The sequence below is a fragment of the Amblyraja radiata genome, chromosome 14, assembly GCF_010909765.2.
Source record: "Amblyraja radiata isolate CabotCenter1 chromosome 14, sAmbRad1.1.pri, whole genome shotgun sequence".
NCBI classification, from domain to species: domain Eukaryota; kingdom Metazoa; phylum Chordata; class Chondrichthyes; order Rajiformes; family Rajidae; genus Amblyraja; species Amblyraja radiata.
The window spans coordinates 57,209,307-57,222,958 of NC_045969.1; the positions used below are offsets into that span (position 1 = coordinate 57,209,307).

Genomic DNA, 13,652 nt, shown 5'->3' on the forward strand with positions numbered 1-13,652 from the left:
TTAATTTCTAATCTTATGTAATGGGCGGCACAGTGGTGCAGCTGGTAGAGCCGCTGAGAACCGGGTTTGGTCCTGACCTCGGGTGCTGTCTGTGTGGAGTTTGCACGTTCTTTATGGTGTTTTATTATTAATGTCTTATTATTATTAATGTTTAGTGTTTTCTGAGTAATTCGTAACTGTCTCTGTATGTCATGTTGTTACTTGTGGGCGGAGCACCAAGGCAAATTCCTTGTATGTGAATACTTGGCCAATAAACTTACTTACTTCTCCCTGTGACCTTGTGGGTTTCCTTTGGGTGCTTTGGTTTCCTCCCACATCCCAAAGATGTGCGGGTTTGAAGGTTAATTGGCCTCTGTAAATTGTCCCAAGGGTGTAGGGAGTGAATGAGAAAGTGGGATAACATAGAACCAGCGTGAATGGATGATCGATGCTTAGTGTGGACTTGATGGACTCAAGGGCCAGTCTCCAATATATATCTCTAATACAGAAACTACCAAGGATCGACTGTTGATTTGACTTTCTTGAAAAAGGGTTAATTTGAAGTAAAGGAGATCGGATGATGAAATCACACGCAACAATGTATTAAATAAAATCTTCAAACATACATGTTTCAATTCAAAATGTACAACTATTTATCAAGAAATATGCATTTAATGTACAGAAGTAATTACCAATTTTACACATCTGATTACAATTTGCATTTTTAAGATAATCAACAATTTTTTTGTTACAGTCATTATATTCCTGTTGCAATCCAGGTTTCAATGATAAATGTTATAAAACAGTTCTGTCATCTCAGTGACAATCTCAGTCACTGCTTCAGGTGGTACCTTATATGTTTTAACAAATTATCTTGACAATGTAAGAACATAATGTCACTAAAAATACTTCAAATGCTTGTAATACAATTCGAGAGGATAAAGCAGTTCAGATACTTCAGATAGTTCAGATACTTTGACACAACTCTGCTCACCTAATTGTGCAACTCATTATGTTGTGATATTCCATCACACACTAGTAAATATCCAAGTCAGAAAATCAGGGATACAAGGAACTGCAGATGCTGGAATCTTCAGTAAAACACAAAGTGCTGGAGGAACTCAGCGGGTCAGGCAGCATCTGTGGAGGAGTGGACAATTGATGTTTTGGGTCGGGAATGAAGAAGGGTCCCAACCCCAAATGTTGCCTGTCCATTTCCCTCCACAGATGCTGCCTGACCTGCTGAGTTCCTCCAGCACTTTGTGTTTTGCTACAAATCAGAAAATAGAAAGTCTTAGGAACTCTTCAGAAATGAAAAGCTATCACTTACAATATATATATTGTTCAATATGTGATGCAGTCATTTTAGTTGCATTTGGTTCCTGGTACTGCATCTTTTTTTTCAAATGTTACCTTATTCCAATAACCCAGTCTCACCGGTCTACGATGCCATGATCGTTTTTCCACCAACGTGACACTCCTGATAGAAGTGTCTAAAGTACATAAAAATTATGAGAGGCATAGTTAGGGTAGACGGTCAGAACCATTTGTTCCCAGGATGGGAAAATCAAATACTAGAAGGCATAGCTTTAAGGTGAGAGGGGAAAAGTTTAAAGGAGACATGCGGGGCAAGCTTTTTTTACACAGAGGTCGATGGGTGTCTGGAACGTGCTGCCAGGGGTGGTGGTGGAGGCAGATACGATAGTGGAGTCTAAGAGATTTTTGGATAGACACATGGATATACAGGCAATGGAATGATATGGATTATGTGCAGGCAGATGGTCTTGGCATCCTGTTGAGCATGGACATTGTGGGCCGAAGGGCCATTCCTGTACTGTACTGTTCTTTGTTCTTCCATTACTGGTATTTCACAATTGCTAACTAGTCTGTTGCTGTTGTCTATTGATCGCACAGAGTGCTGTCAGTGTTTCTCACAAGGCTTCATTATCACAGGCCTATCAAAGCGTAGTGCTATTAATCATGCAACGTGATCTCACTAGATCACTATTGTCTTTAGATGTTAGAGCTACAGCGCGGAAACAGCCCTTTGACCCACCGAGTCCGCGCCGACCGGTGATCCACATACACTAGCACTATCCTGCACACTAGGGAAAATTTACTGGGAAACTTTACCAAAGCCAATTAATGCACAAACCCATGTCTTAGGTATATGGGTGGAAACCGGAACACCCGGAGAAAACCCACGCGGCCACAGTGAGAACGTGCAAACTCCATGACATCAGCACTGTAAGACAGCAACTCTACCACTGTTCACTGTGCCGTACGTTATTAGCTGGTGATCTGCTACACCTTGTCATTGCTAGCATGTTCCCCTCCATTGTCTTCCTGATACCTATATAATACATTACATTTCCACCAAATTATAATTTATTGCTGGCTTGTTTGAAAGGTATAGCAAGGATACAGGCCCATCGGCCCATCAAGTGCATACCTGCCATCGATCACCTGTTCACACTAGTTCTATGTTATCCCATTTTCTCATCCACTCCCAACACATTGAGGACAATTTACGGAGGCCAATTAACCTACAAACCCGTACGTCTTTGTGATGTGGGAGGAAACCGGAGCACCAGGAGGAAACCCACGTGGTCATTGGGAGAACGTGCAAACTCCACACAGACAGCACCCAAGGTCAGAATCAAACCTGGGTCTCTAGCGCTGTGAGGCAGCAGCTCTACCTGCTGCGCCACCGCGACACCCAATCAGTCACACCATTCCACTAATTCCACCTCATATCTGTCAAGGTATTCCATTCTGAGGCATTTCATCTCCATTATTTCATTTTCCCTCCACCTTTTCCAAAGCCACTGACTGATGACTGTTGGTCTATTTAACATGAACCATTTTGTTTTAGTGGTCACCCATATTAATCCACATCGTTACAATATCCTCACAAATTCGACACACCCCTTGCTGCTCCTAGTAGATCTGCGACAATGCTCTACTCTGTTCCCATTTGACAGCACTATGGTCAAATGGCAATCTGATATATATTTATATTAGTGCCATTGAGTTAAAACTCTATCTGTCTTAACACTGGAATAGAGGAATTGAAACATTATTTGATACATAGCAGTATAGTTTATATAATTTTAATACTAATGCATCACTAAATAACTTTTAGGGGATGTAAAATATTTTTAAGTCCAATTTTAATTTAGAATTTTTTGTCCATACAATAATTGTTTTCAAATCCAGCTGCACAGCCGTGCAGTATCTTCAGGCTATTTGGCCCATCGAGTCTACTCTGCCATTTAATCATGGCTGATCTATCTCTCCCTCTCAATCCCATTTTCCTGCCTTCTTCCCGTATCCTTTGACACCTTTATTAATCAAAAATCTGTCAATCTCTGCTTTACAATGACCTGGCCTCCACAGCTGCCTGTACCGATGAATTCCACAGATTCATCACCCTCTGGCTAAAGAAATCCTTCCTCAAGTTTACCGGAATAGGGGATATTAGCTGCAGAGTGAGGTTGGACAATCTTGGATTGTTTTCTCCGGAACGTCGGAGGGTGAGGGGATGCTTGATAGAAGTATATGAAATTTTGAGAGGCCTAGATTAGGTAGACAGTCAGAACCTTCTCAGCGATGACTCCACAACTTTTATCCTGAAATGAAGGCCTTACTCCTTTATATGAATAATGTCTGATTCCTTTAACTTGCATTATCTGTGACAGAATTCTTTCATGTCCTGGATCGACCTTAGCCTCTTAAATCCATCATGATCTCTGGTTTTATAAACTCCTGCACCTCCTCTATGTTTGATATCAAGAGTTGTTGTTCTTCATTTCATTTCGACAATAATATCCTCTCCTAACCATTCAGCTGTAAATTTGTGCCTCACTTTCCATGGCGATGGAATATGATCACATTTTAGCACGTTTCCAGATTGCAGGTTGTTTCCAGATTGATGGATCTCGCTGCTGGTAAAAATCTAATTGCCACACTGTCTCCTTACGATTGGCATAATTAGTGTATGTGTTAGATTAAACAACCTGTGGCATGGTGGCGCAACTGGTAGAGCCGCTGCCTCACAGCGCCGGTGACCCGGGTTCAATCCTGACCTCAGATGTGGAGTTTGCACGTTCTTCCAGACCACGTGGGTTTTCTCCGGGTTCCCCGGTTTCCACCCACATTGCAAAGACACGCGGGTTTGTAGGTTAATTGGCCCTCTGTAAAATAAAATTGTCCCTAGTGTGTAGGGAGTGGATCCCAAAGTGAGATGATGCAGAACTAGGGTGATCGATGGTCAGCATGGACTCGGTGGTCCGAAGGGCTTGTTTCCATGCTGTTCCTCTAAACTATAAAACTAAAAACCTGTGTCTAATGTGTTTAAGTAACTGATTTTTACAGCGTTAAAATATATCTTGCTCCACCAACAACATTTTTTACCATTGTTTTTTCTAGTTTAGTTTAATTTATTGTCACGTGTGCCAAGGTACAGTGAAAAGCCATTTGTTGTCTTTAGACTGTTCAATACTTTCACCAATTACATGAATTTGAAACATAAATGTGGGCAAGTTTACCATCAAGAAAACATAGTTTATACAGTCCTAGCCTCAATGGCCTTCCAAGTAAATTGAGTTTATATTGGCTGAAAGAACAAGCTTTGACATTTTGGTAAATTGCTTTTCCTACTAGATTTGCTAATTTGCTGCAACATTTGCAAATTTGTTTGACAGTAAATGTTCCTGGTTGGGGAACCATCCAAGTAGCTGCCCCCCATCTCTCCTTGAGGTCTCTTAGTTTTGGCGGGCTCCTTCGTCGTTTGAATTTTGTGGCTTTGATGGTAGATTGATGTGTAAATGTTGAGTGTTGGTTCTTGGCACACTGAGTGAAGGAGGGGGGGGCATCTTTAGCTGACATCTCACCAAGATGTTGGTTGGGTTGGTGTGTGGGAATATTTGCTGCTAGAGAGGGGAGAGGTTGGGCAGCCACCGTTAGGAGTTGATGTCATTGTCGACGGTGCTGCCGTGGAGGATGTTCTTGGGGTTGATGGAGGAGTTGGATTAGGTTTCCTCCATAGTTGTGGGGCGCTCCTTGCTGCCGCCCGGTGACTCCAGGGTGCCCTTGGTCGGCGCCGCCTTGTAGCGGGCATCGTTGGCGGGCTGGGGCTCGCATTTCTGAGACGGGCCCTGGTCGTGGTGTCTAGATGGCAGATCGTCGCCGCTGCGGCCGTCCGCCGAGTTCCTGCTGCGGGCGGTGCGGCTGAGGGTGGCGTAGCGGCCTGTCTCCTCGAAGCTTAGCGACAGGGTGACGGTGCCGCTGCCGAAGCTGACCTTCTGCGTGCTGCAGCGCTGCATCTCCATGGTGAGGCCCGGCCCGCAGGTGGACGAGGCGGGCGAGGAGATGGTGGAGCCGCACAGGCTGCTGGAGCGCTTGCGAGACGCGGCGCTGCGCCGGAGGGTGGCCCGGGCCGCCACCTTGAAGGCGTGGGCCGCCGTGCTGCAGCGCACCTCCTCGATGGTGTTACGGCACGGCTTGAACAGGATGATGTAGCACTTGTTGAAGTAGATGCAGCCCAGCAGCCCGAAGCTGGAGGCCAGGATGGCAATCACCTCCACGGCCGACACAAACTTGCCGTAGGTGCTGACATAGGCAGGGATGAAGGAGATCCAGACGATAAAGAAGATCAACATGCTGAAGGTGATGAACTTAGCCTCGTTGAAGTTCTCCGGCAGCTTACGGGACTTGAAGGCGAAGAAGAAGCAGATGGCGGCGAGTAGGCAGGTGTAGCCGATGAGGAAGCCCAGCGCCATGAGCGAGCCCTCGTCGCAGGTGATGAAGATGACCTCGTCCTCCAGCTCATGGTTCCTGTAGCTGGAGGGAGGCGCGGTGTAGAGCCAGATGATGCAGGTGACGATCTGCACCAGGATGCAGAGGAAGACCAGGAGGAACTGCAGGTTGAGGCCCACCCACTTGCGGTGGAGGCTGGTGGGGATCTTGGCCTCGAAGACCAGCAGCACCCGATTGGTCTTCACCAGGATGCAGGAGATGCACAGGACGAAGCTGATGCCAAAGGCCGGTTGGCGGAGCCGGCAGGTCCAGTCCCTGGGCTCGCCGATGAAGATGAGCGAGCTGGAGAAGCAGCAGATGAGGGAGAAGAGCAGCAGGTAGGACAACTCCCGGTTGGTGGCCTTCACGATGGGAGTGTTCCTGAACTTGATGAAGACCCCCAGCACGAAGGAGGTGATCAGGATGCCCAGCACGGCGAAGATGGTCAGAGCGATCCCGAAGGGCTCCGTCCACGACAGGTACTCGATCTCCTTGGCGATGCACGATGTGTGGTTCTCATTCGACCAGAAATCATTCGGGCACTTTGTACACGCACTTGCATCTAAATGAGACCGAGAAAACACGCAGTCATTCAATCGTTCGATTAAAAACGAACCAGTCCTCAAACTTAGTGAGGACGTGCAAACTCCACACAGACAGCACCCGAGATCAGGATTGAACCAGAGTCTCTGGTGCTGTGGGACAGCAGCTCTAACCGCTGCCCACACCTTGATTATATGAGTTTCATTGCAGTTTACAAAAATCCATGATTTTTTTGGAGGGATAAAAGTAGGTTTTCACACTAGAGTTGGACAGGTACGGGATTTGACAGGAAAGGTGTAGAGGGATATGAGGCAAACACGGGACTAGTGTAGAAGGGGCATCTTGGTGGGCATGGACGAGTTGGGCTGAAGGGCCTGTTTCCGTGCTGTACGACTCTAAATTCTTAATTCAGTGATAAGCAGATGCTCTGCCCCATTTCCAGCAAGATAGTGAGAACATGGCTCACTACAGCACAGGAGCAATCCATTCAGCCCACAATGAATATGCTCAACAGGCCCTTCGGCCCATTGATAGTGAGTCCATGCTGACCATCCATCACCCGTTCACACTAGCTCTATGTTACCCCACTTCCTCATCCACTCCCTACACACTACGGGACAATTTGCAGAGGGCCAATTCACCTACAAACCCGCACGTCTTTGGGATGTGGGAGGAAACCAGAGCACCCGGAAGACACCCACGCGGTCACAGAGAGAACGTGCAAACTCCACACAGACAGCACCCGCAGTCAGGATTGAACCTGGGTTTCTGCCTCTGTAATGTAGCAACTCTACCGCTGCGCCACCGTGCCACTCTGAGGGCTGGACTATTACTGAGAGTAAAAGCAGGGGCAATACTCACCGTTTTCATCACTGAACTCCCCCTCTGCACATGCCATGCATTCAAAACAGCAGGTGGGCTCCCCCTCGATGATCCCCTTCCTGGTCCCCGGCACACAGTCTCGACTGCAGTTGGAGAAAGGAACCTGAAAAGGCCAAACATTGACCAAAAAACAGTGTCAGCAAATCACCAAGTGCTGGAGCAACTCAGTGGTTCAGGCAGCACCTGTGGAGGGAATAGCCAGGCGAAGCTTTGGGTCGGGACCCTTCTAAAGCCTGCGTGTATATGAGTGTGAACCATTCTTGTGTCTCATGAGGTCTTTCACTAGATCTGTTTGTTACTCATCTCTATGACTCAATTGGCCAATATAAATTTACTTAGCACGTGTGCGATTGTGTGCGCATGTGTGTGTGTGCATGTGCGTGTGCGTGTGCGAATGTGTGTGTGCGTGCAAGTGTGTGCTTGCGAGTGTGTATGTGTATGAGTATGTGTGCGATCGTGTGTGTGCGAGCGTGCGTGTGTGTGCGTGCGAGTGTGTGTGTGCATGCAAGGGTGTGTGTGCGAGTGTGTATGTGAGCGAGTGTGTGTTTGTGCGAGTGTGTGTGTGCGTGCGAGTGTGTGCGATTGTGTGTGTATGCATGTGTGTGTGCGTATGAGCGAGTGTGTGTGTGCGTGCGAGTGTGTGCGATTGTGTGTGTAAGCATGTGTGTGTGTGCGTGCGAGTGTGTGCGATTGTGTGTGTATGCATGTGTGTGTGCGTATGAGCGAGTGTGTGTGCGTGCGTGTGTGTGAGAGTGTGTGTGCGTGCGAGTGTGTGTGTGCGTGCGATTGTGTGTGCGTGTTGTGAGAGTGTGTGTGTGCGTGTGTGTGTCTGTGTGCTTGTGTGTGTATGTGCATGCGAGTGTGTATGTATATGTGTGTGTGTGTGTGCGTGTGTATGTGCGTGCAAGTGTGTATGTGTGTGCGTGTGTGTGTGTGCATATATTTATGTGCGTTCTAACCATGCACAGTGCTAATTCGGGTTTGAAACTGCTATTCTATCCTTTAGGTATTACATTTTTACAACAATCTTCACAGATTCAACAAACATTGCTGATCTTTATGGGGAAGCCGAGATTTTAAAGCCTGCAGACTCCCTTAAGGTGGGTAGACTATCTCCAAACTTCTGTCACCCACCGGCCTCACTTAGAAAGACACAAAGTGCTGGAGTAACTCAGTGGGTTATGCAGCACATGTGGAGAACATGGATAGGTGACCTTTCTGGTCAAGACCCTACATTAGACATGTATCCATGTTCTCCAGAGATGCTGCCTGACTCGCTGAGATACTCCAGCACTTAGTGTCCATTTTTGTAAACTAGCATCTGCAGTTCCTTGTTTCTACATTAGGTACAAATAGGTTTAGGTTTATCATTGTCCTGTGTACTGAGGTACAGTGAAAAACTTTGTTCTGTATGCTATCCATTCAGATCAGATGTACCATATATAAATACAATAAAGTGTTAATCACTCATTTTCCCAACACTAGAGGACATAGCTATAAAGTGAGAGGGGGAAAGTTTAAAGGAGGTGTGCGGGGCAAGTTTGTTTACACCGAGCAGTGGGTGCCAGGAACACACAGCCAGGGGTGGTGGTGGAGGCAGGTATGATAGTGGCATTGAAGAGGCTTTTAGACAGGCACATGGACATGGAGGGATATGGATCACGTGCAGGTAGTTTAACATGGCATTGTATTAAGCAGGGACATTGTGGGCTGAAGGGCCTTTTCCTGTGCTGTACTGTTCTCTGCTCTCAAGGGTTGGAGAATTTGGAATGGGGAGAAGTGAGGAGAGGGGAGAAATTCTCAAATGGTGGGAGTTGAAATGGGGAGGCAGGGTGGGGTTAGTGCTGGAGACAGGCACATGGATCTGCGGGGAATGGAGGGATGGGGACAACAAGCAGCTCACATATTGAAGGGCCGAAGGGCCTGTTATGTGCAGAACTGTTCTATGTGAATAGAATGCCCAGTGAATGAAAATGATGGAGATTTCAATCTTGCACGCGTTACAAGCGACGAGATAAACATGTGGTTAATGATGAATCGCGTACCACTTTGGAGAAGCCACTCCAGAGGATTTTCTTTTCGTTGATGTTGAGTCGGTCGCTGGGCTTAGCGTAGGCGTTGTAGTTGCCCACCTCATGGAACAACACCGATTCATCCTCGGCGGAGAGCTGCCAGTTGATAATGGTGTAGTTCCCCTTGAGGTCACCTTGATCGTCAAAGTCAACCTGCTCACCCATGCTGTTGGTAAACTTCAGATGCAGCAGATGGTTGAGGACCTGGATAGAAAGTTGAAAGTCTTCATAACAAATGCGTAGGAAGGAACTGCAGATGCTGCATTATACATCGGCGAGACCAAACATAGGCCGGTAATTGGTGTGGGAGGCCCGACCTCCGGAGTTTCGGAGGCTGCAACTGCGGGTCTGGCGGACGGCAGCACCGGGAGCCCGCGGGTCCCTGGAGGGAGACCGCTTTTCAGGGCTCCCGCAACGGCGACTTCTCCCGCTCGAGTTGCGGGGTTGAAGAGCTCCTGGAGCGGGGCCTTACACCATCGCCCCGCGCGGCTTGGAATGGCCGCGGGACTCTGCAAGCGCACGCCGGGGGCTCTAACATCAAGAACCCGGTGTGCGACCTTGCATCACCCGGCGTGGCTTTAATGGCCGCGGGACAATCGCCATCGCCCGCCGGGGGCTTTGACTTTGACTCTGACATCGGGGGGGAGAGTGCAGTGGAGAGATAAGTTTTTTTGGCCTTCCATCACAGCAATGTGATGGATGTTTATGTAAATTATGTTGTGTCTTGGGTCTATTTGTTTGTAATGTATGGCTGCAGAAACGTCATTTCGTTTGGACCTCAAAGGGTCCAAATGACAAATAAATTGTATCGTATCGTAATTCATTTTGCTGAACACCTTCGCTTAGCCACATTGGACATACCTGATCTCCCAGTTGCCAAACACTTCAATTCTCCCTTCTATTCACACACTGACCTTTCTGTCCTCGGTCTCCTCCATTGTCAGAGTGAGGCCAAATGCAAATTGGAGGAACAGCAACTTATATTTCGCTTGGGCAGCTCACAACCAAGGTGTATGAATATTAATTCCTCTAACTTCAAGTAACCCTGGAACTCCCTCTCTCTCCATTCCTCTCCCACCCCAAGTCGTACCAGCTTCAAAGTCGTCTTGTTGAGTCTCATTGTCTGCACTCGTTTTCACCAAGCCAGATAGAGAGCATACTGAGTGGTTGCATCATGGCCTGGTTCAGCAACTTGAACACCCAGGAGCGGAAATGACTGTAGAAAATTGTGACCACTGCCCAGTCCATCACCGGCGCTGACCTCCCCACCATCGAAGGGATTTATCGGAGTCGCTGCCTCAAAAAGGCAGCCAGCATCATCAGAGACCCACACCATACTGGCCACACACTCACTTCACCCACGCCATCGGGAAGAAGGTACAGGAGCCTGAGAACTGTAATGTCCAGGTTCAGGAACAGCTCTTCCCTACAGCCATCAGGCTATTAAACACTACAACCTCAAAAAAGCTCTGAACTTCAATAGACTATTATTATTATTATTATTATTATTATTATTATTATTATTATTATTATTATTATTATTATTATTATTATTATTATTATTATTATTATTATTATTATTATTATTCTACTATTGTTTGTTTTTTGAGTATGTGTGTGTATATACATATCATCGGCAGTCATTTGAAACGCGTATGACTGTCCTCTCATGGAGGATGCCTGTGCGTGACTTTGTTTAACGTGGGGAGACTGGTGCACAGACAGCCACCCCACGGTCCTTGACAGATCTAGGTCAGGATCCAGTGGCATGGAGTCCAAGACAACCGGGGACCCTTTTCTGCTGCAGCCTTCATCCGCCTTCCCAGCCGTTGTGACGCTCCACTAAGGTCAACCATCATCCTCTGCCTGTTCCATAGCTGAGGTCTTGGTTGGATTGCTCTTTGTCAGAGACCACCCCCACGACCTTACCACCATGGGTGGCCCTACCAGGAGCATAGCTCCAGACGGCATCACTCTCAGGATCACACAGGCTTCCTCACCACGACAATGTGCCAATCTACGGAATATCAATTTAATTAAAACTCTGATCTTGACCATTTCCTGTTGCACTGCATATTGATTTTTAGAAAAAACACTACCACTTACGGCTATGATTTTTGGCCATATTACTCAGAGTCTCCCTCCGCTGCGCAGGACAAGAGGATTATTCCCATCGATGAAAAATGAAAGACTTATTAACGTTTAAAATGTTGAGATTCTCTCTCCTGTCAATTACGCCATGAAGGCCACGCCCCTTCCGAAGGGACTAGAAAACCTGGAAGTGTGGTGGTGCCTCAGTTCTCCGCAAGATGGGGGAGCGAGAGGTCACGGCTCTCAGTCTGAGCTGTGAATAACACTGAACACATGTCTACTAAATTGTGAGTGGTTTTACTGACCTGTGAGGGCCCTTATTGTGGTTTGAATTGTAGTTTGAAAATGCAAAAGTGTGTTTTGGTTTGAAAATGCTGAAGTTGCCTTTGGTTTGAAAATGCTACAGTTGCCTTTGGTTTGAAAATGCTACAGTTGCCTTTGGTTTGAAAATGTTACAGTTGCCTTTGGTTTGAAAATGCTAAAGTTGCCTTTGGTTTGAAAATGTTACAGTTGCCTTTGGTTTGAAAATGCTACAGTTGCCTTTGGTTTGAAAATGCTAAAGTTGCCTTTGGTTTGAAAATGCTACAGTTGCCTTTGGTTTGAAAATGTTACAGTTGCCTTTGGTTTGAAAATGCTACAGTTGCCTTTGGTTTGAAAATGCTACAGTTGCCTTTGGTTTGAAAATGCTACAGTTGCCTTTAATTTGAAAATGCTACAGTTGCCTTTGGTTTGAAAATGCTACAGTTGCCTTGGGTTTGAAAATGCTACAGTTGCCTTGGGTTTGAAAATGCTACAATTGCCTTGCCTAATTAAAGTTGCCGTACCTAATTAAAGTTGCCTTGCCCCACTAAAGTTGCCTTGCCTAATTAAAGTTGCCTTGCCTAATCTATATAATTAAAACTCTGACCTTGACCACTTCCTGTTGCACTGCATAGTGATTTTAGAAAAATCGCTACCACTGTCTACTAAACAGAATGATTTTACTGACCTGTGAGGGCCCTTAATGTAGTTTGAAAACATACAGTATGGAAACAAGCCCATCGGCCCAACTTGCCCACACCGACCAACTTATCCCATCTACAATAGTCCCACCTGCCTATGTTACGCCCATATCCCTCTAAATCTGTCGTATCTACTGTATGTACCTGCAATTTGTTATTAAACATTGCGTTAGTCCCTGCCTCAACTACCTCCTGTGGCAGTTCATTCCAAATACCCACCACCCTTTGTGTGAAAAAGTATCCTTCAGATTCCTCTTTAATCTTTCCCCCCTTCACCTTAAAAAGTGGAAGGCAACCTCATCTCCATTACACAGCTACATCTCTTCACCAGATAAAAGCTGGCCAGGGTCTGAGCTCCCCAGAGCAGCATGGGTGAAGCTCAACAGACTTGGTACTGGAGTTGGGCGTTTCAATGCCAGCGTGTGGAGATGGGGGCTCCGCCAGAGCCCAGCCTGTGAATGCAGAGCAGAACAACAGACAGCCAACCATGTCATCTCTGGGTGCCCGCTCTACCACCCACCAAATGGAGCTGTGTCAGGGCCTAGCAGACATTGACGCCAACAGAGACAACAAACTGGTTGCTCAACAGCCGGCTTGAGATCTAACTATTCCTTTGGTTCATGTTTCATCCGCAAGAAGAAGACCTTAAACAATGTCCTCTGGTTCTCGAATCCCCTACTCTGGGCAAGAGATTCTGTACAATATTCCTCTCAAAATGTTATAACTCTTTATAAGATGTTTTTAAGATACCTACCATTTATCTTCCAGGGTGAGAGGAGATGAGAATCAAGAACCAGGGGACACAGGTGTAAGGAGAGAGGGGAAAGAGTTACTATGATATATGGAACGAGCTGCCAGAAGAGGTGGTTGAAGCAGGAACTATAACAGCATTTAAAAGTGAGCTACATTCCCAGCAGGCAAGTGAACCATCCTATCACCAACTAGAGAGTGGTTCTGACCTCATTGGAGACCATCGGACCATCGTTCATCTACTGGTCTATACGTTATTCCCTTTAATTGTACTCTGTGGATGGATGACTTGATTGTAATTATGTACAGACTTTTTGATGATTGGATAACACGCAACAAAAAGCTTTTGACCGTACCTCAGTATGTGTGACAATAAATACATGAAATGCACTAAATAAGGAAGGTTTAGAAGGACGTGGGCCGAATGTGGGCAGGTGCGGCAAGCTTCAATGGGGCATCTTGGTCAGCAGGGAAGAGTTGGACCGAAGGGCCTGTTTCTGTGCTGTGTGACTCGAGGACTCTTTTCCTGTGATTG

The 13,652-nt window shown here is 46.5% G+C and overlaps 1 protein-coding gene across 1 annotated transcript in view; it reads right to left on the reverse strand.

The window, feature by feature from the left end:
• Window positions 1-567: 567 nt before the first annotated feature.
• The window catches only part of casr (calcium sensing receptor), a 75,869-nt gene continuing 62,784 nt past the window's right edge, over window positions 568-13,652 (reverse strand). The window contains exons 5-7 of the mRNA XM_033033435.1: window positions 9,249-9,479; window positions 7,183-7,306; window positions 568-6,340 (exon numbers count right to left, since the gene is read on the reverse strand). Of these exons, the coding sequence (XP_032889326.1) occupies window positions 5,013-6,340; window positions 7,183-7,306; window positions 9,249-9,479 (1,683 nt within the window). The 3' untranslated portion in view covers window positions 568-5,012. The remainder of the gene's footprint in view (window positions 6,341-7,182; window positions 7,307-9,248; window positions 9,480-13,652) is intronic.